The 27749-nt window shown below is 50.8% G+C and overlaps 1 protein-coding gene across 1 annotated transcript in view; it reads left to right on the forward strand.

The window, feature by feature from the left end:
* Window positions 1-27749, forward strand: part of LOC144142706 (uncharacterized) — a 77979-nt gene that overhangs the window by 23775 nt on the left and 26455 nt on the right. The window contains exon 2 of the mRNA XM_077674376.1: window positions 25853-26070. Within this exon, the coding sequence (XP_077530502.1) occupies window positions 25853-26070 (218 nt within the window). The remainder of the gene's footprint in view (window positions 1-25852; window positions 26071-27749) is intronic.

Here is a 27749-nt window from a genome sequence, read left to right on the forward strand (position 1 = left end):
GCGAACTGGAGTACATTCACAGGAACATTAAACTACACTACACATCCATAAAACACCTACACGTAGAACAGGCGACCCAACTGCTCACGGCGCACATCCTTGATGCCGCCGACAAGTCCATTCCACAGGCCTGCGGTGCCCCGTGCAACCCAAGGAGGCCCTGGTGGAATGAGGACTGCATGCGAGCATGTGAGGCCCAGAACAAGGCGTGGGGTGTCCTTCGCCGGTACCCCACGTCCAATTTTCTTGTATCCTTCAAATGGACAAAAGCACTCGGGAAGCGCGTGCGCCGTGAGGCAAAAGGGGAGAGTGAAGATGGTCGTGGTTCGTTTCCCCGAAGTCCGGTGTCGATCAGGAACCCAATCGCCCGGGCTCCGGTTGATTTGGCAGGGGGCTCGCAGGGCGATGGTGTTGAAGTTCTTGGAGACGGCGGTCGAATTGACGAACTCGAGACGTTGGGATTGATTAAATGAAACGAAGAGTTTATATACAGCTATTTACAGTAGGAAAACTGGGTACATGAGTAATAAAAGGAAAAACTTCAAACTGCAGTTAGACGCTAGCTCTAAAGTGCGTACAAATCACTGGAGCTTCTCAAACTGCGTCTAACTCTCCTATCCTCGGAGCGTACATAAACCGCTCGAGAAACGACGGCCGAGACCCTGTCTCACCGCAAGATCTGTCTAGTTTCCCGGTACGGCGCTGTACCCTAAGCTTTCAACGCGATCTTAACCTCTAGCCTAGGGGGCTCACAAATCCCAACCTAGCTTTAACGGTCGAGACTCCTTGTCCCGCCGGGAACTGCCCAGCTCAGCGCTCAGACGAGAACGATTTCTAACGGCCAAGTTCGGCCTTATAACACCTCGAGATCACACTCTCTCGGGAACGCCCCTGTAGCGTTCGTACACGAGTAAGGGAGTGCCCAAATTCACGTAGATAGCTGTCCCTCAGCGCGCTACGGAATATTCAATGAGGCGCCGCCATCTTTGGGTCAACGGCACGCTCGCGGACGAGCAAGTGCGTGTGACCCCGCGGTGTGAGAGCGAAAGGCAGCGACAGTGCACTGTGCCGACCGGGCGCGTTAACAATGGTGTCTCGCGCGGCGCGCGCTTCGACGCCGGTAATTCCACCTCCTCCGCGTGTCACGTCGACGGTTCTCGGAACCCGGCAGCGCCGTCTGCGTTCTCAATGGGTATTATCCCTGTGGTATTCGGTGGGCCAGACAATCCGTCTCCCGTGCGCGCCGTGATGAATTGGCGACGGCTACGGCGTAGAGTCCACAGTGCTGAGCCCCCAGAAAGAGTGGCGGGTTCTCACGCGCAGCCCGGGCGCCTGGCCCCTGATCTCATAAGTGGACCTTACAGGGAGATATGGCATGCCTTCCTCATATCCATAAACTCATACACAGACACATGCAAAGTATGGACACGTATACGTAACTCAAGGGACAACAGACACACAGCCTGCCCCTGGTGAGCACAACAGGGGACACACTCAAAGATCAGGCCAACACACTTGCACAACACTTCCAACACGTGTCCAGCTCTGAACACTACACAAACACTTTCATGAGATACAAAACATCTAGTGAAAAAAGTCCTTGTGGGGTAATAATAATTCAAACACCTTGTATAACTCCCCCTTTACACTTCATGAGCTGAAGCTGGCTCTCAGTACTTGTAAGCCTTCGGCTCCAGGTGGAGACAACATTACGTATACTATCATACAACACTTACACGCAGACACACTCGAAACACTTTTGCACCTCTACAACAAAATACGGCTTTCGGGGCACCTTCCAGAGTCTTGGAGGGAGGCCATCGTAGTGGCTTTTCTGAAGAAGGGAGAGAATCCGTCTTCCCCTGCTAGTTAATGTCCCATCGCCCTAACAAGCTGCCTGTGCAAGCTACTCGAGATGATGATCAATAGGAGATTCGTGTACTTTCTAGAGTGCAATGGTGTTCTCGAGAGCTGCCAGGCAGGATTCCGGGCCGGGCGATGCAGAAATGATCAACTAGTTTGATTGATTGATTGTGGGGGTTTAACGCGCCGACACAACTCAGGCGATGAGGCGCGCCGTAGTGGAGGGCTCCGGATTAATTTTGACCACCTGGGGATCTTTAACGTGCGCCGAAATCTCGTACACACGGGCGTTTTTGCTTTTCGCCTCCATCAGAAAAGCGGCCGCCGCGGCCGGGAATCGAACCCGTGACCTCGTGCTCAGCATGATCAACTAGTTTCTTTAGAGGCCTACATAGGATGCCTACATACATAAGCAATACCGCATGACAGTATTTTTTGATATTGAAAAGGCATATCATACGGCATGGCGCTACGGCATTCTTAGAGGCTTAAAAACTTTTGGTAATCAGGTAACATGCTGAACACTCTTTCTAGTTACATGTCTACACGAACATTCCGTGTCAGAGTTGGGTCGACACTATCAAATGTTCACGTGCAGGAGAATGGCGTTCCCCAAGGTGCCAGTATTGAGCTGCACATTGTTTATCGTTAAGATGAACTCGCTCCGAAAGGCACTGCCGCCTTCTATTTCTTGCCTGGTTTATGTAGATGACGTTCAAATATCTTTCAAATCATGTAACATGTCTACATGTGGACGTCAGGTCCAGCTTGTGGTAAACAAACTTTCTCACTGAGCAGACGAAAACGGTTTCAGACTTAGTCCTGCGAAAAGTACCTGTGTTGTATTCCTAAAAAGGCACAGCATCCTACCCGATCCTGACATAAAACTCAATGGTGATTCAATTCTAGTAAAAAAGGAACACAATTTTTTGGGCGTGCTGTTTGACGAAAAACTTGCATTCATCCCTCACATAAAACGACTAAAAAATGTATAAAAACAATGAATATTCTGAAAGTCCTATCTCACCATTCATATAGTGCAGACAAACAACTCCTGCTTCACCTTTATGCCGCGTTGGTAGGGTCACCGTTGGACTACGGAAGGGTTGTGTATGGGTCAGCCACGAAAACAGCACTTAAAATGCTCGACCCAGTGCTTCACTTGGGGCTTCGCCTGTCTTGTGGCGCATTCCGTACTTCCTATCCACAGTCTTTATGCAGAGTGCGACAAATGATACTTAGCGTACCAGCGAACTTATGTTGACCTTCTATGTGCCTCTAAAATCTCATAAATAAATAACCATCCCTTTAAACCGATTTTCAATGATACATCCACAACTCAACTCTTTTTAAACTGCCCATCAATTGCTCTTCCCTTTTCGCAGAGAGAGAGGGACGAGGTGACTATTCATGAGGTCTCCTTTTTAGACACATTCAAATTATCTCACACTGATTTTGTAGCACCAGAACATCTTCGTCGTGTGTCATGTGACTTGTCCTTCTTACAATACAATAAGAACAGGACACCAAGAAGTGGGATTTTGCAGCATTTCATATGTCTGCAGGATAAATACAGGGCTGCAGAGTTTTTCAGTGATGCGTCTAGAACGTTCACTGTGGTGTCTTGTGCTGCGCATGGACCAAATTTTAAAGCAGGTAGAACCATGAATGTAAATACAAGTATTTTTACGGCAGAAGCATATGGCATTTTTCTGGTTTTAAGTCACATAGTTGAACATCATATTCCTGAATCCATCATCTATACAGATTCGCTGAGCGTCGTCTGTGCATTGTCAACCGGAAAGTCATCGAAAACCCATGTCATTAATCTTGTCTTCAACTCAATTATGCTAGCTTATTCTTCAAACATTGGGGTGACTGTGTGTTGGGTGCCAGGGCCACTCTGGCATTCCGTCAATGCTGCACTCCGAAACACAGTAAACATAAGAACACTACCTTACAGACCTCAAGCCACACATCAGACCACAACTCCGTAAAACTTGGCAAGCAGACTGGAGCGAACAGACAGACAACAAACTACACGTAATAAAACCACACTTGGGACAATACACTACTGACTCACACAACAGGCACAGCACATTGAAGTTACTGTAGCGGAAGTACGACGCAAGGCAGACCTGGGCCATGGCTGCCCTTAGCGGGGATGACAGATTTAATGACACGGGAAATCTACATGATGACGATGATGATTGGCGCATAGCCAGCGGGAGATGATTTAACATCCCGCGCGCGCAACGTTCGTGTCGGCCGCTGTACAAGCGCTGTACCGCACACCATACTTGTTGGTTTTTCGACAGCTTCTCCACCTTGCACCGCGACCGCGTATCCGCCAATTCCAACATGGTCCTCAAGTACGTGTCTTTACGGATGATGCACACGCAGAAAGTCTCGCAGTTAATCCGGAAGCTTGAGCGTCAGGCGGGCTGTTATCACTATGCGCTGATGTCTCACTTTGACGCGTATCAAAACCCTGCGCCGCGGCGCAGCTTGAACGTGCGTATACAGTTCTTTGGAGTGGTCTTGGAGCTTCGCAACATTGCAACTTTTGTACTACGGCGCCGCGCGTACTTGGCTGGTAATCTAACATTTTCCCCGGCCCGCGAGATAGTTCCTAGAGGATAAAGAATAGGTCCACAACCGTAACTATCGTTTTGTTCCAGGAGATCAATCCTTGTAAAGCTGTCGGCAAACGCTTGTTTTTTTCGTCTCCAGCGGTGCTTGCACCGTATTGCCGATTTCTGGACAACCCAGCGCCGACACCGTGACGCGCACGACAACCGAACTCTCCGCTCTGCTTCCCGAAAGACTTCATGACCTTCAGTCTGGCTGCAATTGCCAGATGACGGCGGGCAACCTGGAATGACTAGGCGTCTAACGGTGTTCTTAGATAAGTTTTGTCCTCTCCTTCGGTTTTCTTTTCTGTAACTGCCGTTCCTGGCGAGCGCATTTTCTTGCTAGGTGTCAGCTCACAATACGGCTGTGCTGATTCTTGAGCACATCTCGCTGTTTCTTGGCACTGAGCAGAAGTGTACAGCAAGGTTTCTTCTGCTTTTCCAATTTCAGTTCGACAGAGTTACTGGGATTCGTTCAGGACTGCAACCTCCTCAACTACTTCGTCGGTTTGAGCTTGTCGGGTCTTGAGAAGTTCCGGTAAGGACTCGCCCTTCATGGCGTCTGGAACGAAGATGTACTCGAATCCGTGTTGCGTATATAGCTGTATGTTTTCTTTCACGTCCGTGTTGCGTTGTCTACTTGGACAAGAACCGCTGAGTCATCCTTCTCTGTGGCAGACGTAGCGTCGTGCTCTTCACGCTTGTCTTTCGTTGGGACGTGCGAGGCTACCTCGCAGCTGGCCCTCACATTGTCAATATCTGGAATGTTCGGATGGTTGTGGTCCGTTGCCTCGAGATTGCACCGAAACCCGTTGCACCCACGTGGCCCACCGTTGAAAGTCGAAACCTGCAGCTTCGGCAGGACAACTGCCGAGGTTGGTAGACGTGAGCCGCAGTGAGGGGGGTCGTCTGGATGGGTTGCTGGGTGAACACCGTGGTACACGATGGTCAATAGTCGAGGGTAATTTTGCTTTCCTGCAGTGCCGTTGGTAGTGACTCTCCTGCCGGGCGCCTTTCGAGAGTTTGCCGAGCGCAGGCTGTTGATGGCAAGATGTATGGTTCCTCGGTAAGCCAATGCGTCAATGTAATCTCGCTCAACTTCATCATGTTCCGTTCCAGAAGCTCGATTATTTTCTTTTCTGTCTCGTACAGTGCCGCGTCATTATTCCCGAGCAGATCAATGGCCGCTTGAAGTTCATGCGGATGCGGCGAGGCGGCTTCCAGAAGATCCGTCGCTGCCTTGAGCAGTCGGGTACCAGCGCCGCGAAGGATACGCTGCTGCCGGCGCAGCTTATCAATCGCACGCATTCGGTCGGTCGTCACTAGGCGGTCAGGGCCAGCCATGCTGACCTCCGGCTGAGGGCGGGGCTGAGCAGCGTAAACAGCAGTCAAAGGAGAGGGGTTCTGCGAACCTCAAGCCGGAGGGGACGTCGGTGCTGTCCTTCATCGCGTGCGGTGGTCTTCCCGGGTCTCAAGGCGCCAAAATATAGCGGAAGAACGACGCAAGGCTGACCTGGGCCATGGCTGCCCTTAGCGGGGATGACAGATTTAATGACACGGGAAATCTACATGATGACTATGATAACTGGCGCGTAGCCAGTGGGAGATTTAATACCTTAGCTAGGTTACGGATAGGCCATACACATGTAACGCAGTCGCACCTGCTCACGGGATCTCCAAGACCCCTGTGTAGCAGGTGTGGGGAGGGCCTATCCGTGATACACATCCTTATTAAATGCTAAGCACCCAACATTACACGACGCAAACACTACATCCGTCATACTTTTTAGGAGACGATGCCATGTTTTCTGTTCAGCGCAACTTTAAGTTTCTCTCAGAAGTTCACTTCTTACCGCTCATCTCATACCACCCATAGTTTTACCCCTGGTCCTATACACCAGCCACCTTATTTACCTTCTAACACTTTTGGTCTTCACCCTGGCCCTGTACACCAGTCGTACTGATAGTCTTTCATTTTCGTTGTGTTCCCTCTAACCAATTTTAGTTTTCACCCATTTATCAAAACACTTTCTGGCGCTCTTTTCCCTAGTTGGCCTTGCGCCATTAACATTCAAACATCATCAATATTTTTATTTATTTATTTATTTATTTATTTATTTATTTATTTATTTATTTATTTATTTATTTATTTATTTATTTATTTATTTATTTATTTATTTATTTATTTATTTATTTATTTATTTATTTATTTGATAATACTGTTGACCCTCTAGTGAGGGTCCTTACAGGGAGGGAACAAACACTGCAATAACACACAGTCATGAATAAAACACTGCAAAATAATGCAAGGGAACAAAACAAGGCAACAAAATACGGCAAGGGAACAAAACTATGAACCAAAATACTGTAATAGCGCACAGTCATGAACAGATTTGGGATGACGCACTATTTTTAAAAAAACATATCTATAGCTAATTAAAATTGTTGTACACCTGAGCACTCCACAAAATCGTTTGGTAGTTTATTCCATATTTCAATGACAACCGGAAAAAAAGACTACCGATACACGTCAGTATTCATATTAACAGTTCGAATTACTCTGCTGTGGTTTTTCCGGGAACCATGTCTTGGACGCGCTTTCACGTAGTGTTCCTTATCTAGTTTTAATGCTCCATACAATATCTGGAAAAGAAATTTTAGCCGTTGCTTTGTTCTTCTGTTTTCCAGAAGTTCCAACCCGCACTACTGAAGCGTATCTGTAACTGAGTCTGTGCGGCGATACCTAGAACATATAAAACCTGCTGCGATTCGCTGTATTTTTTCTACCTTCTTTTTTAAACCCTTTTGGTGTGGGCTCCATACAACATTTGCATATTCCAAAACTTTTGCATATTCTAAATTTACTCCGTGATGATCAGGGAATCATATTTCTGTGATTTCCTGTGTAGCCCATGTTTTCACGTCTGTGCGATTATGTAACAGTCTACGTGCACCGGTTGGCTATAGCCGTAATCGCGCGTATTGTAAAATCTTCCGACGCCTGTGATTTTGCGCAATAGCGCGACAGACAGCTCAAGGTGACGGACAGGAGTGATATCGAAGCCACTGAGCTCACACGAATTATCTTAACGAGCTACGCCCTCCCACTGTGCCTGACGTGATTCGAAATCGTGGATGCAGTGGAGGTTTGTGATTAGGCTGATTTTGTTACACATTCACTCGCTAATAATCTTTAGAAGTTGTTGTGAAGGCAGTAGTCTTATATACACAATTCGGTACTTTCTTTTAGCCAAAAGAGTACGAGAATAACCTCCAAGCGTTGCTGAGGGGGTGCATCTAATTAATGAATCACGCAAAGACGCTTGCTGGGAGTGATCATTAGCCTTGTTCGATAAAACAAGTATGTGAATAGTACTAGCATGAGTTTATTTTGGCTGGTTTCAGCCTACGGCGAGGCACCCTTTGACCAAGCGAATGAGGGCACATGGACAAGTAGAACACTGTAAAGCGGAGGAACCAGAACTGCCGAACGGTGTGACGCTTGTTGCGACCGAGTGGGGGCACCCGATCCGAGCTCCATGGCCTACGACATACGAGTGGTCGCGTGTATGATGCGAGCGGCCAGCCGCTGTTGCAGCCGTGAAGAAGTCCAGAAGCCGTAGGCTAACGTAACTGTTTACTTCATAGCGAGAGGTGAGCCGAAGCCAAAGAACAATGCCCCGACGGGCGAGGTTACAATACAGGACTCGAGCAGAGCGACAACATCGATTCGCTGCTCTAACAGGAATGAGTTACAACGCTTGGGCAGCTCTATTTATACCCAAAAGCGATAACGGTCAAACGAAACAAACGGCAACACGCCACGAACGTCACAGACACACACAACACTCTTTCCAGAGTTCGTAAGCCGTTCATAGCCTCGGGCACGTTGAGTCCGAGAGAGGGGAGAGAGGAGGACTCCGTTGCGATCGACGGGGCCTCTGTGTCCTTGAAGAGCGTGGAGACGAGCCTCGCCGCCAGCCGCCGAAGTTTTGAAATGCGCCGAGAGCAAAGCGTCTGACGCGGCTTGTCGCAACTTGCCACCGACATGGTTGCGCCTGTTTTCGAAGGCGCACGCAGGGGCTTCGCCGCACAGCCGAGGAGTGATGCGGGACAGTACGGAGGCGCTGGCCGATTCGTAACAGTTTCTCCGCCGGGGGTCCGAGATCCCGATGGATAAGGGTCTTCAACCGTTGTCCGGAGGGATGCTGTCGAAGTGAAGTGCTCGGCAGACGCTCGACTCCAGGCCTGGGCTGTACGACACTGTGCTGGAGCTTCACCGGGCCGGTCACGGGACGAGTAGTGGCTCCCCAAGAACATATCTGGCTTGGTCAGGCAAGCAACAGAACAACACAGGAAGACACAATTGTTAACCGCATCGCCGGCAAGCGCGAAGACAAATCCACACTGAATCTGTACCAGGCTTTTAGTTGCGATAAAATACGCTAATAACTAACTACTCTAGTTATATTTTTGCGCAGCAGTACTTTAGACAAGTGACAAACTTGAAAGGTGACATTTCGCGTGATTGGAAATGTCCCACACAAAAAAAAAATGTAATCGTAAAGGGCGAAACCTGCGTCAGGAAAAATAATGAAATTGAGAAAGTCAGGCGTCTACAGGCCATTTCTTGCCTTAAGGACTCCGACTTAAGCCATCAGCATTGCCATTCAGTTTCCCCTTTTTGTACCGCACTTCAAACGTATACTGCTGCAGAGCCAGACTCCAGCGTAGGAGGTGATCGTTCTCTGAACGCTGCTGCGACCGCGTGAAATGACACCGGTCGTCTTGTTCGACAAAGGTCGAGCGCGCGGAGGTGCGAACGAGATTTTCCAACGTTCAAACGACAGGCGCGCACTCCTTCTTGGAGGCGGCGTTCCCTTGGCGCGATGCGAGCTCACACGGCTTTGCCCCTCGGCGTGCCCGCACTGAAACACGCGCCACAAGTACGCGCGGAAGTTTTTTCTCTCTCCTCGTTGCTCGCCTTTTCGCGAACGCGTTCGGCAAGCGAACATCGGAACGCGTTCACGTTCTCTTCTCTAGGCTGGTCGGTTCCCGACTTCGGCTCAGCAACAGGCGACCCGGGAACCTTAACTACCTCAGCCGATGTTGGCCTATCATCGGGAGCATCAGCTGGGAGTGAAACGGGCACGACGAGCTCTTTATACACCTCGTAGCTTCCAACAGACCCTATCTCGGCGTCCATCGCCTTTTTCGCAACACCCTCAGCAAGCGAACACCGAAGGGTGTTTTCGTTCTGTTTTGCGGCTGTCAAGGCTACACTAGATCCAAGCTGTCCTGTCTCAAAAGACGGCTCAGCCGCCCGCGATACCTGCATCTCTACGTGCTCGGCTGGCCGTTGCTCGAGGCTGGTTACCTGAGCTGGTGGCAGGAAGGAATCGGTTTGCTGAGTGGCGAGATCGTCATTACTCCCAACTCTACCGTGCAAGCCTTTCGCTGCCTCGACTGCAGGCTTTGCCACAACATCGGTCTCTTCTGAACTGCCGTCCGAAGACACAACCTCCGTTTCAACGGACTCGTGCGGGCTCTCGGTAACCTCATCGTTTCCGCATTCCTGCGAAACGTCGCTATCTCGCGAAGTGTTCACGTTCAAGTCTGTAGCCGTTCCCAAGGCCTCTGTGAATTTGAACCGTCGGAACACTCTGCCGAGATCTCCAAAAGAAACGCCGACACATTATCGCACTCAGTGGACATGCACTGCCCTCTGCCGCCTCTGCCGACAGTCTGAGCTAATGCGCCGTCGTTATCTCTCTCAGCAAACTTGACGCGCTGCTGGGCCGCAACCGTTGCCTCCGACTCGCGCTCCCGAGCGTCTGCTACTGGCAGCGCGGGCACAGTGCTTTCCTCGACAACGAGGTCTTTTTCGAGCAACAATTCTAACTCGGGCTTCACTTAACAACAACAATAACAATAACAATACTTTATTTCAACCCAGGAGGGCTGGGGTGTGCTGGAAAGGCCAAAGGCCCATACCGAAAGGCCCAGCACACCGACTTTTACAGCGCAAGAAAAGGAGGGAGCGGGAGGGGGGGTGGAAAGGATGAAAGGAGAGAGGCGGGTTGAATCAGACGATCAGTGGACCGTTCTCAGGTGGCGCACTGCTTGGCGGCAAAGGCTTTTCACTGCATCAGCGTCAGTGGCAGGTTGGCTCCTGAGCGCACTGGGGAGGGAGCGCCACAAGCTCACCACGCGCGGAACAAAGGAGTTCTGGTGGCGCACTGTCCGGCCAAGGATGGGGGCCAAGTCGTTGGTCCTGGTGCGACGAATATACCCTGCCAGTGGGTGGGGGGCACCGAGAGGGCTGACGACTGCCAGAAGCAGCCGGAGTGATGCAGCGTCGTACCTCTGCGCAAGGGGCGGCCAACCGACGGCGCGAAGCAGCTCCGGTGTTCGGTAGTCTCGGTAAGGACGGTCGGGTGGGGAGGACCTCTTGAGGATGGCAAATGCTGCCCGCCTCTGTACACTCGCGAGACGTGCAACACGGGAGGCCTGATGCGGCAACCACACAGGGGCACAGTACTCCAACTGGGGAAGCACAAGCGCTGTGAATAGTGTTCGCAGGGCAACCGGTCCAGCGCCGGATGTAGCGCGCTGGGCGAATGCGAAGAGACGACGCGCACGGGCAATGGTGGCGTCCATGTGTACGCTGAAGGAGAGTCTGTTGTCGATGGTGACACCTAGAAGCTTTATCTTTGTAGTCTGCGTGAGTGGAGTGTCAAGTATCTTCAGGACAGGGAGGTCTAAGTTGGCTGGGCGGCGTGCTGTGCAGATCATAGAGGTGCATTTTGAGAGATTTAACGGGAGCCGATTACGATTGGACCAGGAAACAATTTTGTTCAAGTCATTCTGCAAGGAAAGAAGAGATTGGGATGTTCGGATCGGTTGGATGAGGGTGACATCGTCAGCGTACAGTAGGGGCGTGGACTCAAGGTTGTTCGTTATGTCGTTGATGATGTTGAAAAATACTGGCCCAAGGACGGAGCCCTGCGGGACACCCGAGTGAACTGGTGTGCGCTCGGAGCGGCAGCCATGAAAGAGAACCTGAAACTGTCGGTGGGCAATGAAGTCCGTGAGCCAACGAAGAAGGTTGCCGTGTATGCCAAAGAGACCAAGTTTTTCAACAAGAAGGGCATGGTTTACCATGTCGAAGGCTTGACGAAAGTCGATCTGCAGTACGTGACAGGGTACCTTGCTATCCATGTGGTCGCTCAGGATATGGACTGCAAGAGCAAGCGCTGAGGCACAAGAGCGGCCAGGTCGGAAGCCAAATTGGTATTGGGACAGGAGGGAATTTTGCTCCAGGTATTCAGTGAGCTCTTTCGAGACGACACGTTCCATGGTGCGGCAAACAATTGAGGTAACGGAGATTGGTCGGTAGGACGAGGTTTGGTCGGTTGGTAAACTGACACCTTTCAGAAGAGGTGTGACAAACGATAGCTTCCAGTGCTCGGGGGAACATCCCATGATGAGGAAACGGGAAAACATTGATGAGAGGACGGGGGCAATTTGAGGGGCTGAAGCTTTCAGTACTGCAGGTGTGATGCCGTCGGGTCCGGCTGCTTGGTAGGGGTTAAGACAGTTAAGAGCGCGCAGAGTTGCAGCAGGGGTAATGGCTGTCAGGTCGAATTGGGTATTAGGGGGGCTAGCTTGCAAACCAGGTGGTGCAGTTGGTGGGGTAGGATCAGCAGTTTGAGTTTGAGAGAAGTGGCAGCTGAAGAGGTTGGCGATGGATTGAGGATCGGTGAGAACGGCGTCTTGGGTGGAGAACTGCGGAGCTGGTTGGGACTTCCGTTGTGAGTTAACATAGGCCCAGAAAAGCTTGGGGCACTGCGAGGCTTTGGCAGCGATTGACTGCACGTAACGGGCATGCGACACATAGATGAGCCGTTTCAATTCACGCTGAAGTTCTTTTGCTCTGCTCAAGTGGCTTGCATTGCCGGTACGCTTGGCCTTGTGAAAGAGTTTCTTTTTGCGGCGACAAAGGTTTACAATGTCACGGGTTATCCAGGGGTGACGTGAGGAAGAGGGACGTGTGGGTAGGCACTCTTTTTGGATGGCCGTCATGAAGTCAAGCCAGACGTCATATATATCATTGGGAGACTCCTCAGAGAGAGCCATGGACCATGGGGCCAGGTGCACGAGCTGCTGCAGATGTGGAACGTCCATTTTGTGGAACAGCTGTACCGTCTTAGCAAAACGGCCGTATTTAGGCAGGTGCTGAAAGATGTCAACCGCGAGTGCGGAGTGGTCTGATCCAGGAAGACTCGGAGAAAGCTTGCAACTGTGCACTAGGGTGGCATTTGTGGCAAACACCAGATCCAGAAATGCTGTCCGGCCAGATTGGGCAGTGTAAGATGCCTCTTGAGCAAGCTGAGTTAGACCAGCACCATGGACAACTTCCAGGAGGTAGTCGTCGACGGCATCGGATGGGGAGGGTGCTTCAACGTTGGACCAGTCGACATGAGCATTGAAGTCTCCGACAACATACACGTTGACGTAACGCTTTGAGGTGGCATTCGACAGGGCCACACTGAGCATGTCGTACGACTCCCTTCGTAGTGGCGGGGGGCAGTACACGCAGCATATGAGGGACGTTTCCTTGGCAAACGTCACCTTTACGAACACTGCCTCAAAGTCCGGAGACTCAAGGTCAGCCCGTCGACGGGATGGCAGCTGCGCTGGCGTTGCTATCAAAACTCCGCCACCAAGGGAGCCGCGGTCGCGGCGATGAAGCGTATACGGTGCCCCTCCAGTTACTTGGCTGTCGTACACTGACGAGTCAAGCCAAGTTTCACACAATGCAAAAATGTGAGACGGGTGGGCCTGGAGACTGGCGTGGAAGTCCAGTAGTTTGTTCTTGAGTGATCGTACGTTGGAGAACCAAATTGTGACAGTTTGCGAGGGTGGGTAGCGCTTACTGGGGGTTGAGCCTTGATCGGGCAGCAGGGAACTTCGACAGAGAGCTGCTGGGGCTGCGTCGTCGAAAAGGTCGTCGGAAAAAGGTGGGAGGGAGCACCCGAAACAGTGCCACGAACAGTCGGACCGGCCGAGCCGGCGGTACTCGGCGAGCGGCATGTGAACACACGCACGATGAGACCACCGATTGCACGTATCACAGCACAGCGCTGCTTGATCGTCACGGACACGTTTGTCGCATCGTTGACACAGCGGGGCGGTGGGGCCGGGATTCGGGCAGACATCGCCGCTTAGTAGCAGCGAGGGGGTTGCACCGATGGAGGAGGTTAGGAGCAGGAGCAAGGAGAAGGAGGTGCTTGAAGGCGTTTTGCCGGGTGAGTGGGGACGCCGGAGTAGGCCTAGTAGCGTTGCAGGCAGGGAAGCTGGCTGGGCAAGCGTAGAGCGGGGCTTCTGGTCATTCGTAGAGCGCGCATTGACGGCGAGCACTAGCGAGCATAACACGATGAACGCAAAAAAGGTTCGGGGAGGACGGCGGCGGAACTTCGGAGCACGTTTGTGGAGTGTACACACACCACCCGCCATCTTGGAAAAATCTTCTTCCTGCACTTCTTCCTGCTCGAGTTGAATTTCATGCTCTAGGTGCTTGTTCTCCCGTTGGAGTCTCTCTCTATCGAGCTTCTTTCTTTCCCTTCGGATTCGCTCGATATCGAGGTCGTACCATCGCATCATTTCCTCGTGTTCTCGTTCTCTTTCCTCGCGTTCCTGCTGTCGTTTCTGCCTCTCGAACTCCTCACGCTGGCGCTCAGCCTCAGCCTCTGCCTCGGCGGCCTGACGTTTCGCGGTCTCCCTGTCATTGATAAGCTCGATGCACTCCGACAGCTCATCATCGTCAGCCCCGACAGCGAGTATAGCCTGTATCAGCTCTGGCTTTCTCAGCGCGTCCGTAACATCCAAGCGCAACTCTTTTGCAAGCTCCAACAACTGCGGTTTTTTCAACGCTTTCAAATTCATGGCTGGCCTAGAGTACTGCTTTCCCACTGCTCCAAAAATGTTTTGCGCGATTAACCCACGCGACAAAAACACACGCCCTACCAGCTATCCTCAGAAGCCTGGTAAAACTCAGTGAAGAAAAGTCCCGCACTCACCCTTGACCGCCGTGAATTCCGCGAAGTCCGAAGCCGCCTTCACGTCCGTTGGGTCTCGCACCGCTGGCTTCAGGTGTTACGACGTTGCCATCCCACCGCTGCCAACCAGTTGTTGCGACCGAGTGGGCAGACTGCAGCCGGGAAGACGTCCAGAGCTGACAGGCCAACGTAAACTGTTTACTTCATAGCGAGAGGTGAGCCGAAGCCAAAGAACAATGTCCCGACGGGCGAGAGAGAGAAAACTTTAATGAATACTGAAGAGGTTAGCCCCACAAACGGCGGGGCTTGCTACTTCAGATGGGGGTGAACATAGCGAGGTGAAAAAAAAAGAAGAGGGGAAGAAGTGCGCACCAACAACCAATAAGATGGAGAAGAAAATAAAATCACTTCGGATCGTAGAAAAAAAAATTACAGCACTAGGAGAAAAAATCTGAGGATCCCAAGTTTAAAGAACATCGGTTAGTCCCGTGTCAGACAGAAAAGTTAAGAGAGCCTTTGTCCCTCGCGCCGCGTCAGCGTGATTTTGCCACGGACCAAGAAAGTGACGCAGCTCTAAAGAGTGTCCTCGTAGCAGTCGCACTAGAGTTCTTTTAGCTGTTTCGCGTTGAGTTGTATGCTTCGGGCAGTAACACAAGACATGCTGTATGTCGTCGCGCGATTTGTTCAGTTACGCGACAAAGATTAGCGCTTCTGGGTGCTTCATCTCTCTCGATCAAGCGAAAGCTTTTGACAGAGTGGAGCACCGATACTTGCTGGGAGTTTTGCGCCAATACGGCTTTCCGCCAGACCTTGTCGCTATGCTCGAGCTGTTGTACTCGGACGTCAGCGTTCGAATCCTAGTTAACGGGCTTTTAAGCAGTCCGTTCTCTGTCACCCGTGGGATAAGGCAGGGCTGCCCTTTGTCAGCTTTGCTTTTTGTCATTTGTCTTGACCCACTGCTGCGCCGTGTTGATGCAAGCACTGCCATCCGCGGCTTTCCGTTGCCAGGCATAGGCCAAGTTAAAGTGTCCGCGTATGCGGACGAGGTGTCCCTGTTCATTCGGGACGAGGACAGCTACCGAGCGTTTATGCGGCTATTTCAGGAGTACGGTGAGCTGTCTGGTGCTCGACTGAACAGGGGAAAAAGTATGGCGGTGCGCTTCGGCACATTTGCGTCTGGCTTGGCGGGCGACGTAGAATGGGTGACGGGTGTTCGAGTTCTAGGTGTGGTTTTTCATGCCTCAGGTGAAGTGGCGCATAGTACGTGGAAGCGCCTCCTTGAGACTGCGGAGCAACGTCTTGCAGTTGCAGGAAAGTTCAGGCTTTCCATTGCAGAGCGAAGCTACATAATTAAGTCGTCCGTCTCGGCGGCGCTTTTTTATGTAGCACGCGTAGCAAAACCACCGCGCCATTTCACCCGACAGTTCGCAACGAAGTTTGGATCGTTCTTCTGGGCGGGCAAAACAGAAACAGTGTCACGAGCGCTGCTGAGGCTGCCCAAGTCAATGGGTGGTTTTAGTCTGCCTTGTTTGAAAACCATGAGCAGCGTGCTGGCGGTACGGGCAGTGATCGACCTTGTGGACTCTGACGAGTACCCAAGAAAGGCGCTGCTCCAGTACTTTTTGGGAACTTCCCGGTCATTATTTTATGACGCGCACATCGCCGGTCCTTCAGCTGAGCAGCCGCCGCCATTTTACGCGTACGTTATAAAAACATTGCGAAATATCCAGTCTTCCTTGCCAAGCCTAAGTTTTAGGGAAAGTACGGCAAGTGAAGTGTGCGAAAAATTGGCAATAGTCAACCAACAGATAGGAAGGTCACGCGGTGTCCGGTGGCATCAGCTGACTTCGGCGGCACTTCCGGCTGATGTTCGGGATTTCGGATGGTTACGTGGCTGGGAAGTTCTCCCGACGTGTGACCGTCTGGCGAGATTCGGCGTTGTGCGTTCCGCACGGTGTCCGCACTGCGGCCACACTGAAACATCAGAACATGTCTTGTTTCACTGTCGTGTAGCGGCAACGTTCTGGACTGTATTAAGCAGGATGTTCGGACTCACACTTCGAATGAACACTCGTTCAAATGATGTGTTGGTCAACTTTCTGATGTGCGCTGGTGCTTTTGTTCTGTGGAGAAATCGTGGTGCTGCATGTCTTCGAGCCCGGCCGCAGCGGGCAATGTTCCCACTGCTGTGGCGTGTCCGGTCGATTCTGATGAGTCATTTGGAGCATGAGTTGGCAGCTCTAGGGGAAGAAGCCTTCCTCTTGCGCTGGTCTACGCGCTTTATAGTGGTCAGGAGTAACATCCTGAGCGTTTCTCTAGTGCCGTACTGAGCTGAGTTAGTTTATGAGCTGTTTTTCTGAACACTGGTGAAGTTTGTGTGACTTGATTTGTAGTGACTTGTTCACCACGCCAAAAATTTTGGGCAGTGTGTATAATGACCATGTTACATGCAGACTGATTGGATAATTTTCTGTTCTTAGGGCAGCGCTGTTATCACTAGTCGCTGCGCCCTGATATGTGGGTTATAATAAATTCTCTTGACCTCCCATGTCGTCTCTCACAGAGCACACAGAGCACAATGGCGAGTCCGCCCAGCCTATCTTAAAAAGAAAACTACCAGTGAAGGCAACGTTCAGGCGTAGTCGGTGAAGGACACCCTCAGTTTTCTTTTGCAGACCTCGCGGAAACTGGAAATTGCACTGAGGGTCAATCGCGTGCAGAGGCAAGGGTATCTTAAGAGGGTCCTGCCAAGCTGATAACTGCAGTTTCCATCCAAGCGCATTCACGGCCGTGCTTCCGTCTTGTCTGGAATACGGGATTCCAATAGACACAAGCAGATTGTGCGCCTCTTTCGCTGCTGCGTCAGAGATGACGTTCCCCTTGGTGCCGGAATGACCTGGTAGCCATTGAAGCGAGATGCGGTGCCCGTCTCGTAGCCCTAGTGTGTGCAATGCGTTTAGCTCACGCACAAGTTGGCCGCAGCGGTGGGATGGCTTCATCAGTGCTTGCAAGGCAGGCCGCGAGTCGGTAAAAATCACCCATTGTCGAGCGGGACTATTGGTGATGTGAAGGAGTGCCGCCCTAATAGCAGTTAACTCAGTGAAGGTGGACGACGTCTTGTGACTGAGTTTCTCTTTCACAGTTAGTCCCACCGACGGAATCCAAACTCCAATGGCTGACGAGTCAGACTTCACGGATCCATCTGTATATACCTGAATGTGGCCAAGATAACGCGAACTGATATGCTCCAGCGTGTAGTATCGCAAGGCTGGCTCAGGCAGAGATGATTTCTTGCCTATACCTGGTATGGTGAGGCCTATATCCCATGGTGCAGCTTTCCATGGCGGAAAGGCAGGCTTGCTTGGGCGTTCGAAGTTGGCCGGTAGGAGGCTCCGTACATGCGGGGAAGGCACCTGTGCTAGAGGATGGTCAGCACACCGGGTTACGTGACGCAGGCTGGTGCGAAGGAACTCTTGGGCTTGGAGTGTCTGGGCGGACATACACCTTGCTTCGCAGAGAGTTCCATTCGTGGATGTGCACCTTGGAAGGCCCAGGCAGATGCGCAGAACTTGAGCCTGTGCACACTCTATCACTCTGAAGTTTGTCTTAGACAAACCAATCAGCGCTGGGAGGCTGTACCGCAGAAGGCCAAGGAATAGTGCCTTATAAAGTCGTAGTAGCGAAGCCACTGAGCAGCCCCATATTCTTCCTGTCCGCATTCGGAAAATGGGCATAAATGAATGGAGGCGTTCTCTAAGGATACGGATATGGGGGGCCCAAGATAGTGAGCGATCTAATGTAACTTCGAGAAATTTATGGTTGTGAACGTATGGTATTTCTGTTTCATTTATGACCAGGGGATAGCGGGATAAATCCCGCCTCGTAAAGGCGACCGCGGCACACTTTTCGAGTGAAATGAGCAAGCCGCAGGTGCTAAGGTACTTTTGAATTGCAAGAAGAGCTTTCTGCAGTTTTGATCGTATACTTCTCCGGTTTTTGCCAGAAGCCCAGATACAGATGTCATCAGCATAGAGAGATATGTTAACACCTTGGGGTAGCACTTTCGTGATCCGGATGAGACAGATGCTAAACAGCACAGGGCTTAGGACTCCGCCTTGAGGGACGCCTTGTGTAATCTCATGCCGCCTTGTGTCGCCTTCCTTGGTGGTCATATAGACGTACCGCTTATGCAAGTAGTTAGAGCCAAGTGTGCATCCGCCCTCGTAGCCCTACAAACGCCATTTCCCTTCGAACAGCTTCATGAGAAACGCTATCGAAAGCCGCCTTGATGTCTAGGAACACAGCTACTGTGATCTTTTTCGCAGCCTTTTGCCGATGAATGTCCCTCACCAAAGCAATGACGTTGTCAACGCTGCTTCTTCCTTCTCTGAACCCTGACATCTCTGGGGGATACACTTCTCTGTCCTCAAGATCCCAGATGAGTCGCTGCAGCACCATTTTCTCCATGCGAGGTTACAATACAGGACTCGAGCAGAGCGACAACATCGATTCGCTGCTCTAACAGGAAGGAATTACAACGCTTGGGCAGCTCTATTTATACCCAAAAGCGATAACGGTCAAACGAAACAACCGGCAACACGCCACGAACGTTACAGACACACACAACACTCTTTCCAGAATTCGTAAGCTGTTCATAGCCTCGGGCACGTTGAGTCCGAGAGAGGGGAGAGAGGAGGACTCCGTTGCGATCGACGGGGCCTCTGTGTCCTTGAAGAGCGTGGAGACGAGCCTCGCCGCCAGCCGCCGAAGTTTTGAAATGCGCCGAGAGCAAAGCGTCTGACGCGGCTTGTCGCAACTTGCCACCGACATGGTTGCGCCTATTTTCGAAGGCGCACGCAGGGGCTTCGCCGCACAGCCGAGGAGTGATGCGGGACAGTACGGCGGCGCTGGCCGATTCGTAACACGCTCTAGCAGCAGTGGAAAAAAATACGCGTCAATCCTTCCTGTGGAGGTGGTTGTAAAGCGAAGCTGTAAACGACACCCACAACAATTACCCATGCACTTAAACACACCCTTTATTACTTCAGAGATTCGTTGCTAAGGTTAAATCAATACATGATCCATGAATGGTGGTTGGTTGAGGTGTATTGGTGAAGGACATGAGTGGAAACTTTTTTTTAAAGGAAGCTGAAACCAAGTAAATCTGTAGTCTAGGCTAGTTGGTAATTCATAGTGATCAAATGTAGCGCAGAAGAAACACACGGGACGGAAAGAATACACACGGACGAGCGCTAACTTCCAACTGATTCTTTATTCACGTAGCGACAAATATGTTTTGCCTTAGCATGAACAATAAAGAGGAAAAACAAACAAAAATAGAAAGAGTGAATACACCCAACACGCGCCTAACATTTTTGACATCACAGTGGCCTGTCGCGTATTGGCATCACATTGCAGGAAGTGTAGTTTACGGTCAGATAACGCAACCGACAGTTTCCTAACACAGTCGTTCCTTTCACGCGCCATCTGAGCTGCCTCACTGATTAAAAGCGCGCTCGCTTGTCCTTAATTATATCGACTACTGTGGTGCCAGGGAACTGCGGAGTGCAGCCCCTACACGTGCTGACATGCTGTGCCAAAAAACCTTCCTTGTCATTACGCACATTGGCATGCTCGCGTAGACGCTCATTGAGGCATCTGCCCGTCTGTCCCACGTAGCTCGCGCCGCACGACAAGGGAATTCTATATACAGTGGAATCTCGATGATACGATTCTGGGTGATACGAATTTCGGGGTGATACGAATTTCTGGTAAGTCCCGGCGAAATTGCGTTTTTTGCAATGGGAAAATTTCGGCTCTTACGAACGGACCTGCGCGGCCCGGCGGATGATACCAACGAGCCGGCGAGGCGCCCAACTGCCGAGCGGGCAAGCGACGGCGACGTACGAGCTCTCTCTCCCCCCCCCCCCCCCCCTTGCCGCTCGTTCTACTCTGCTCGTGAAAACACGCCGCGCACTCCACTGGCGCGCTGACGCCTCCGCGAAACCACCCGCACGCTGCGTGGGGCGCGGCCGGCCGCGGCAACATGGCGCATCATCGCTCCCGTGGCCTCGAAGCTAATCGGCTGAGCGCCCCCGGATAGTAATTACACAGTAATGGCTAGCCAGCGAGTTTTTGCAAGAGAGTCACTGGATAAGTGATTTTTTTATTGAGGGACAAAGACCCTCAGTACAAGGGTTCCGCCGGTGGCTGTACGTAAGCCACAATGCAGGTGACAGGGTGCCGACATGCGGTGTCTAAATGGTGGAACCAAGCGCAAGTGAGTAGAAGCCAGTGTTGTAAGGAACGGCGTTACAAGGAACGGCGTTCCTGGAACTAGTTCCTTTTTGCAGGAACGGAGGAACGCCACCGTTCCATTAAGGGTCGGTGGAACTGTAACGGTAACTCGTTACGTTTTTGAAGTTACATCGCTAAGATTTGGCCGTTTTGATGCCAAGGCTCGAGTACAAAAATCCCCAAAGCGCTACTGCGTTTCTCTTCGTATAAGATGGTCAGTTTGCTCGCCCTTCAGCCGTACGTGCTTCCTTGAAGGTCAAAGGCAGAAGAATCACCACGTAGCAGGCCGCACCTTGTGCTTGCTTTCATGCTGGTTGCTTACGCGGCGCTCGACGGGGGAATAGCGTAGCCGCGAGAATTCTTTTCACCCTTCATCATTTGTCTGGGGAGGCCAGAAAGTGCGTCTGGCCGATAGAATTGTTCCCTGGCGGGGAAAGAATAGAGTTTTAGCAGTCCGTCCGTTCTGTCGTATGCGTTGTTACTGGGTTGACCGGGACCCGGCTGGGCACTTGGGCATTCATCACGGTAGGGGGATTTGTTCCGTGGGCCTGCCTTCTCCATGTCCGTTCCTCCGCACCCTTTCTAGTCACCCTTCCACGCGCTCAGGAGCAGACCGGTTCCGGCCAACCCGGTAACAACGTAGCCAACGAAACGGACGGACTGTTAAACGCGCTCTGGACTTTTCGGTGTCGGACATTTCGGTCCAGGACGTTTCGGTGTGGAAATTTCTGTGCACGGACATTTTGGTGCATGACGTCTTGGCCCAGACATTTTGAGTGAGGGGATGTCCCAGGCATTCTTTGAGCATTTTAGCTTTAATATTGTAATTTCGTGACTTAATATGATTTTACGTTCGAGACTTGTGCTTGCGCCGCCGTTCGTGGAAAGAACGGCGGTGTTTCGTTTCCTGGCGGAGCATTGCCACCCTGGCGGAGCATTGCCACGTGAAACCCAATTTCTGTAGAAGATGGTAAAAATTAACGTTGTTAATTTGGATCCGTTCAACCATTTTTTATTATTTTAACATTCATGTGAACAACCCTAATACTTTAAGTGTTACCAAAGCGCTTTCCTTTCACTTCACCCAACGGTGCAAGACGCTGCTTCTTTTAGTCTATCCCCCCCCCCCCCCAGCAAAACTTCCGCGAAAAAACAACAAAAAAACAAGGTCGATTAGGCGCGTGGGCATTTCGTTTTAATTACTCTCTCAATCAATCTCGCCTTCGTTGCATTCGGTGTCAGTTCTACTTAAAACTAACAAACCAACGATCGCACTTACTGTGGCGTTACTTAGGGGAGGGGAAAGCTGAGCCCCGCCAACAATCATCCCCCTAAGTAGAGAGAGAGGGGTGTCACTTGTGCTTCAACCATTGCGTCGACTGGACTTCGAAAACTTGAAGACGACTGTTGCCGCTCTCGTCACACTAGCCTATTCATTTTTTTTTTTTTTTTTTTTTTTTTTCTGAAGCGATGTATACCTGGGGTGTCCATGATATGCGCGAATGATGAGTTAATTCCCAAGGGGGCGACTGAAGGCGCAGAAAGAGCGATTCCTGGAGTAGGGGCGCCGTCGATATGACCGCGACGCGCGGAAGGGCGTAGCCAGCAAACGATAGTGGCCATTGTGTTCTCAGCGGCTTTTTGGGTGGCTTTTTGTGTCACATTATAGAGGTTTCCTGCGCCCATGGTGAATGTAAAGCTTTTTCTCTGTTTTAAACGCGAAGTGTGCTATGTAATTGTTCTGAATGTATCACCCAATTCCTGCAAAAGCCTCCACTAAGAGGCTAGCAGTATATTCTAAATAAAAAATAAAAAATCACTGCGGTCACGCTTCGGAGACCGTGAACTCCACCACGCCAGTAGGATTTTCAGGGGAAACCGAAAATAATATGGCTGAAAAAGAAATCTGGTCGAGATTCGAGCGTACAGACGGGAGGTTGGGGGGGGAGGGGGGGGGGGGGGCGCTAGAACAAAGAATTAAAATGTGGTAAATGTAGGCTTGTAAACATTAAACGAAGGTTGGTTGTCCAGAACACAATGGCTGGATTTTGTATGCACAACCGGTACGCGCTTAATCAGCATTCAGGACATTAGAACCTGCGGCTGTTTTCCAAAGGCCCGTTTTCCCTCCCCGACAATATCCTAGACCAGTGTTCGCGAATTCATTTTAGCAAGGTAGCCCAGCCTACGTAATACTCTTCATAAGGTTTTCTTCACTCTGGGGGGCTTGTTTCTTTTTGGATATTGAGTGTGCATGTAATTCATGTAATTTGAGGGTGAGTAATTAAAAAAATACAAGAGATGCGGTAGACCATCGTAAACACGGGTAATTGTCTTAGCTAAAAAAAAGCGAATATAAATTAACAACCTGTCATAAATGAAAAAAAAAACGTGAGCTAAATAATTCAATCGGCTGCATAACAGGTGTCCCTAGGAAGAGGTATTAAACAAAAATATATAAATGTAGAATTTCTAAAAATACCTGGCAAACATCGAACATGGCATCAATAAAGAAAATAAATTCACTGCTCCAGATTGTTGTCCATAACCCACGTTAAGCGGAAATAAAAATATAACGGCTTTCGCAAACAGGCAAGCACCGGATTATTTGGTCGCCGAGAAGTCCGTACACCGATATGTCCGTACACCGATATGTCCGCACCGAAATATCCTGCACCTAAATGTCCTCGAGCCGTCTGGAGTTTGTCCGGTGCTCCCTGAAAAAATTCGCCTAGGAGCGTTTCTTTTTATTATCTTTATCTCCAGATAATCTGCTGCCGGTGGTGTTAATATTCGTATAATATACGTAGTTCGATGTGATTTTTAAATGCCTCACTTAATTTCGACCCAGGATTATCCGACACTATATTTTAATTTAAAAACCTAATTGTAACGTCAATGTAACGACACGTTCCGATTTTCGAAGTGGAACTGGAACGCGTTCCTTTCGCAATAAAGGAACTTGTAACGGGAACCCGTTTCAAAATTGGCAAGGAACGAGGAACGGGCTTTCGTTCCTATTTTGGAGGAACGTGTAGAACACTGGTAGAAGCCCTATGTGGGAGATGGAGCTGCATCGCTGGGCAGTCCCAGCGAAGGTCCGTTGGGATCGCTCTCAGAATCCATACAGCTGGGTGGTGGACCGGGGTACTCGGGTAAAGGAGGCGAGCCTGTATAGCAGTGTTGGTATGGGCTTGTAGGGCTACGTGCTCCTCAGGAAAAGCCGAGTATTGGATTACGCCGAAGTTGCTTGATGACATACTTGAGGTAAATTGAGTCCTCTGAACGAAGGATACGAACATAAGCGCTGATATAGCGAGAGCATCTGTCAGTGGTCTTGCTCGAGGTAGAGATGAGTAATCCTCCTGAGGTGTCTGCTCGGTAAAACGAGCTGCTTCTCAATACTGATGTAACTGCACTGCCACAAGGAATACTTGGTGTTGATTTGGTATTTGCTACCAAAAAAATATTCACATGGTTATAAGTTGAATAGCTGTTTTTACTGCTCTCACTGATCTCGTCCAGCAACGACGGCGAAGAGATTGCCCGCTATGCGCACGCCAGTCACTTTAAAGGGAAGTGATAAGACTTATGGTACAGGGGTTTATTTCGTGGGCAACCAACATGCAAAAAGAACACTGCACTCTGCGCTTAGCCCCTGAGCCAAACAGCCTTCAGTGTCTACCCAGCCTGGCATCGTGCGGTAGTTAGCACCCGCACATTGGCCGCCGTGACCTGAGCTGAGGAAATGGGCTCCCGACGGGAGCTATAGGTGGTATTCGTTGAAAAGTTCAGCTGTCGATTTCTCCGCTTGGCAACACTGGAAACGGCCACAGACATGGCCGATGCGCCACAAATATGGCGCGGCTTGGGCCACTGCGCCCGCACGCCGAAGAAGAAAAAAACGGCGTGCGTCGTTTGCTCCGTTTCAACTCGATTCTCAACGGTGGGGTCAACAGAGATGTTATTAATCGCACTCACATTGGACTCGAGGCGTTCGGTGAAGTAGATCGAAACACAGTCATGTGCTTAGCACGGACAAGTACCGCCATCCCGCGGAGCCCGACGTAGCCAGTGACGGCGCACTCACATGGTTGCCTGCATGCGCGCCTCGCCAATGAATAAACGCAATAGTGGCAAGCCATGGAGCTTAACCGGGCTACAGTGGCACTCGTCTGATGGTCTTTAACGGTGCCAACTGTCAAACTGCAGACGCGGGTCAACCCGACACAGATCCGAGTAGCCCAAGACTGACCGAACCTCCAAGACAACGAACCTCCTGCACGAGCAAAGAATAACTCAATCATGGCATGCACAAATAAACGAGGTGCTCGCTGCGCTCCCACACAGGCGGGAAAACAACGGCGAAAGGCCAACATGTGTGGCACACCTCGCTGAGTGCTGTCCATCGTCTCCCATCGGGCAGACCACCCGTGCCGCCCCCCGAGTGCCCGTAGAGAGAAGAGGGGGAGGCGCGCGATGATACTCATGCCCCACAAGGAGGGGGTGTCAACGCCTCCGTGCGCAAAGCGAAGGGGGTTAATACTTCACATCCCCACACTATCTGTAAATAAATCCTTTCCAACAGCGTTAAAATCTGGTCGACATGAAAAAAGATTTCCAATAGTCGGTTGCCAATCCGCTGCGCAGTTAATGCTTACAATTGTGGCAGTGGAAGTGATGTTCTTAAGATAATTAGCTGCATACATCGTGGCAGGGGCCTAGTGTGTGGGCATAGCTATTTTCTACCGAATCGGGCTGAACATAAATAAAAGGGAGTAACGGTTTTGGCCAGTTCTACCAAAGCATAAAATTCAGTGCAGCGGTTTCACCAGGCCCACCGTGGATTGTTTTAAGCTCAGCTGGCATCGAAATGAAACCTAAACGGCGGCTTTATGACCACTTGCCGTATGTGCGGACCGCATTTTAAGACATGAAATATAGGCTTTCCTGCCAAGCAAGCAAGCAAACACACCAAGGTACCCGCCGTGCTCGCAGGCTGTCATCCGTGCTGTTCGACAAGGTGATGATGGTGATGGGCGACCCCTCGGACATGCGTCCCTTCATCGCGCGCCAGCAAGAAGTGGCCTTCGGGGACCTTGTCTGGGTGGCCGTGCTGCACGCCTTCCCCCAGGCGGTGCTCCAGCTGCACTTGCTGCTGTTCGCCGAGGGCGCTGGCAACCGCCTCCTGCGGGGAGAGTGGCCGGACTACACGGGTGAGCACGTCGCGGCTGCCAAGCTTGCATGTGCACGCTCTTCAGTCGGTCTAACTTAAACGTGTGTAGAGGAACTCCAAATGGCGCGACTGCTTGCTCACGCTCCCCGTATGTCTTCTCCGTGTGTTTCTTGCTTTCGCGTACGGGGGGCCTGCGTCTCTACAACGTGAATTAATACATGTGAGATGGCACTAAGCACCCTTCTCGTGAATTCCCCCCCCCCCCCCCCCCCAGTGGTTCGATTGTTAGGGCGCCTGGCAGTGTCTTAGCATGTGTGAGCGGCGGCTTTGAGGTTCCCGGATAGTTTGGTACGCGTCTAGGAAATATTCCGCAGAGGAATCCTCTGGGTGCACCGCAGCATCGGGCACTACAGCATTGCAATGCACTCCTGGAGAGCCGACGTTAACTGCCTCGAGCGCTAGCGCGGTCTTTCCAAGATCGGCAGCCTCAGTGGGTGGTCCTGCGGTGCGAATCGCACAGTTTGTAGTTCGACAGTGGTCCAACTGGTAGCGTGGGACCTTCGCAGCTGTCCCCGGCGCCGAAGCTGAGGATTCGCCATCGTAAATTATGGCATTTAGTTTGGTTAATAGTTTGCGAGGGCGTGTGCGATTGGAGTTGCGTGCTCCCAAACACGGCGCAACCAAAATTTTGCCTGAAATCATATGCAAAGATGAGTGAGTGAATAAATAAGCTATATTTATGAAGCTGAGATGCGCTGGAGAAAGCTCACCAGCTCTTGTACACTCATTCGCAATCATATTATATTATAACATACTTCATGTTATAACAGCGCAAAAAAATGGACCACCGAACAAGAAAACAAGCGCTGTCCTTCAACCACTTAAGTTCAAGCTTCCATTCAAGCATGTCGATGCAGGTCAGGTAGCCGCGGAGCAACAACACGAAGGAAATGTACAAAAGGAACTGAAAAACCGGCTAATTATTTGACCCACGATATCGGTTAGAATTTTTTTTTCTGGTGTAACTTAAATAGCATTTCTTGTTTCGCCAACAAAATGTTTGGGACACGTATGCATTTCACCTTCCCTCGCTGTAACAATTGCCTCGATTATTTCGCGAGTCCGTTAATTCACATGACGGCTAAAATGCTTGGCCAAGCAACCGTTTGCAAGTCACATGGTCACACGGGAGGCAATATCAACTGAGATGCACTTCCAGTCCACGCAGCATCTTACCGTGCCCAACCAACCTGTATTTGACAGCTTACCGCTTTCCGAGCGTAATTCTTACCGCATGAAATGGACATCTTGTAGATTACTCCTTCCCCACCTTCATCATAATTTTAAGATGATTAACGAAACAACCTGGATCCACTTTGAGGAGCAGATGACAAGGCAACGTTTTTGGAGCAGATAACAAGGCCTCAAGGTTCACACACTCGGCGACCTTCTTCATATGAGGACTTGGCGACTGGCTAGTTGGCGCTATACAACTTACATGATACGGTATGACGGCTTTTTTTTTTCTGTAGGCGTGACTAGTCACTGTAAACTTCGTCGGCGTTCTTTGGAGATTTTAGCAATCTTTCGTTAATATCACTGAACAAGCGCGGAGGGTAACTGGTAGATAGAAGACCCAGCGGCTTGAACTTGGGATTATTTAGGGGCGAAACCCCTTAGGGGCTGGGGCTGTTGGCGTCTCCTGTCGTCATCGTCGTC

Source organism: Haemaphysalis longicornis, unplaced genomic scaffold (genome assembly GCF_048455015.1).
Source record: "Haemaphysalis longicornis isolate Haplotype H1 unplaced genomic scaffold, Haemaphysalis longicornis Haplotype H1 scaffold_1, whole genome shotgun sequence".
Lineage (NCBI taxonomy): Eukaryota > Metazoa > Arthropoda > Arachnida > Ixodida > Ixodidae > Haemaphysalis > Haemaphysalis longicornis.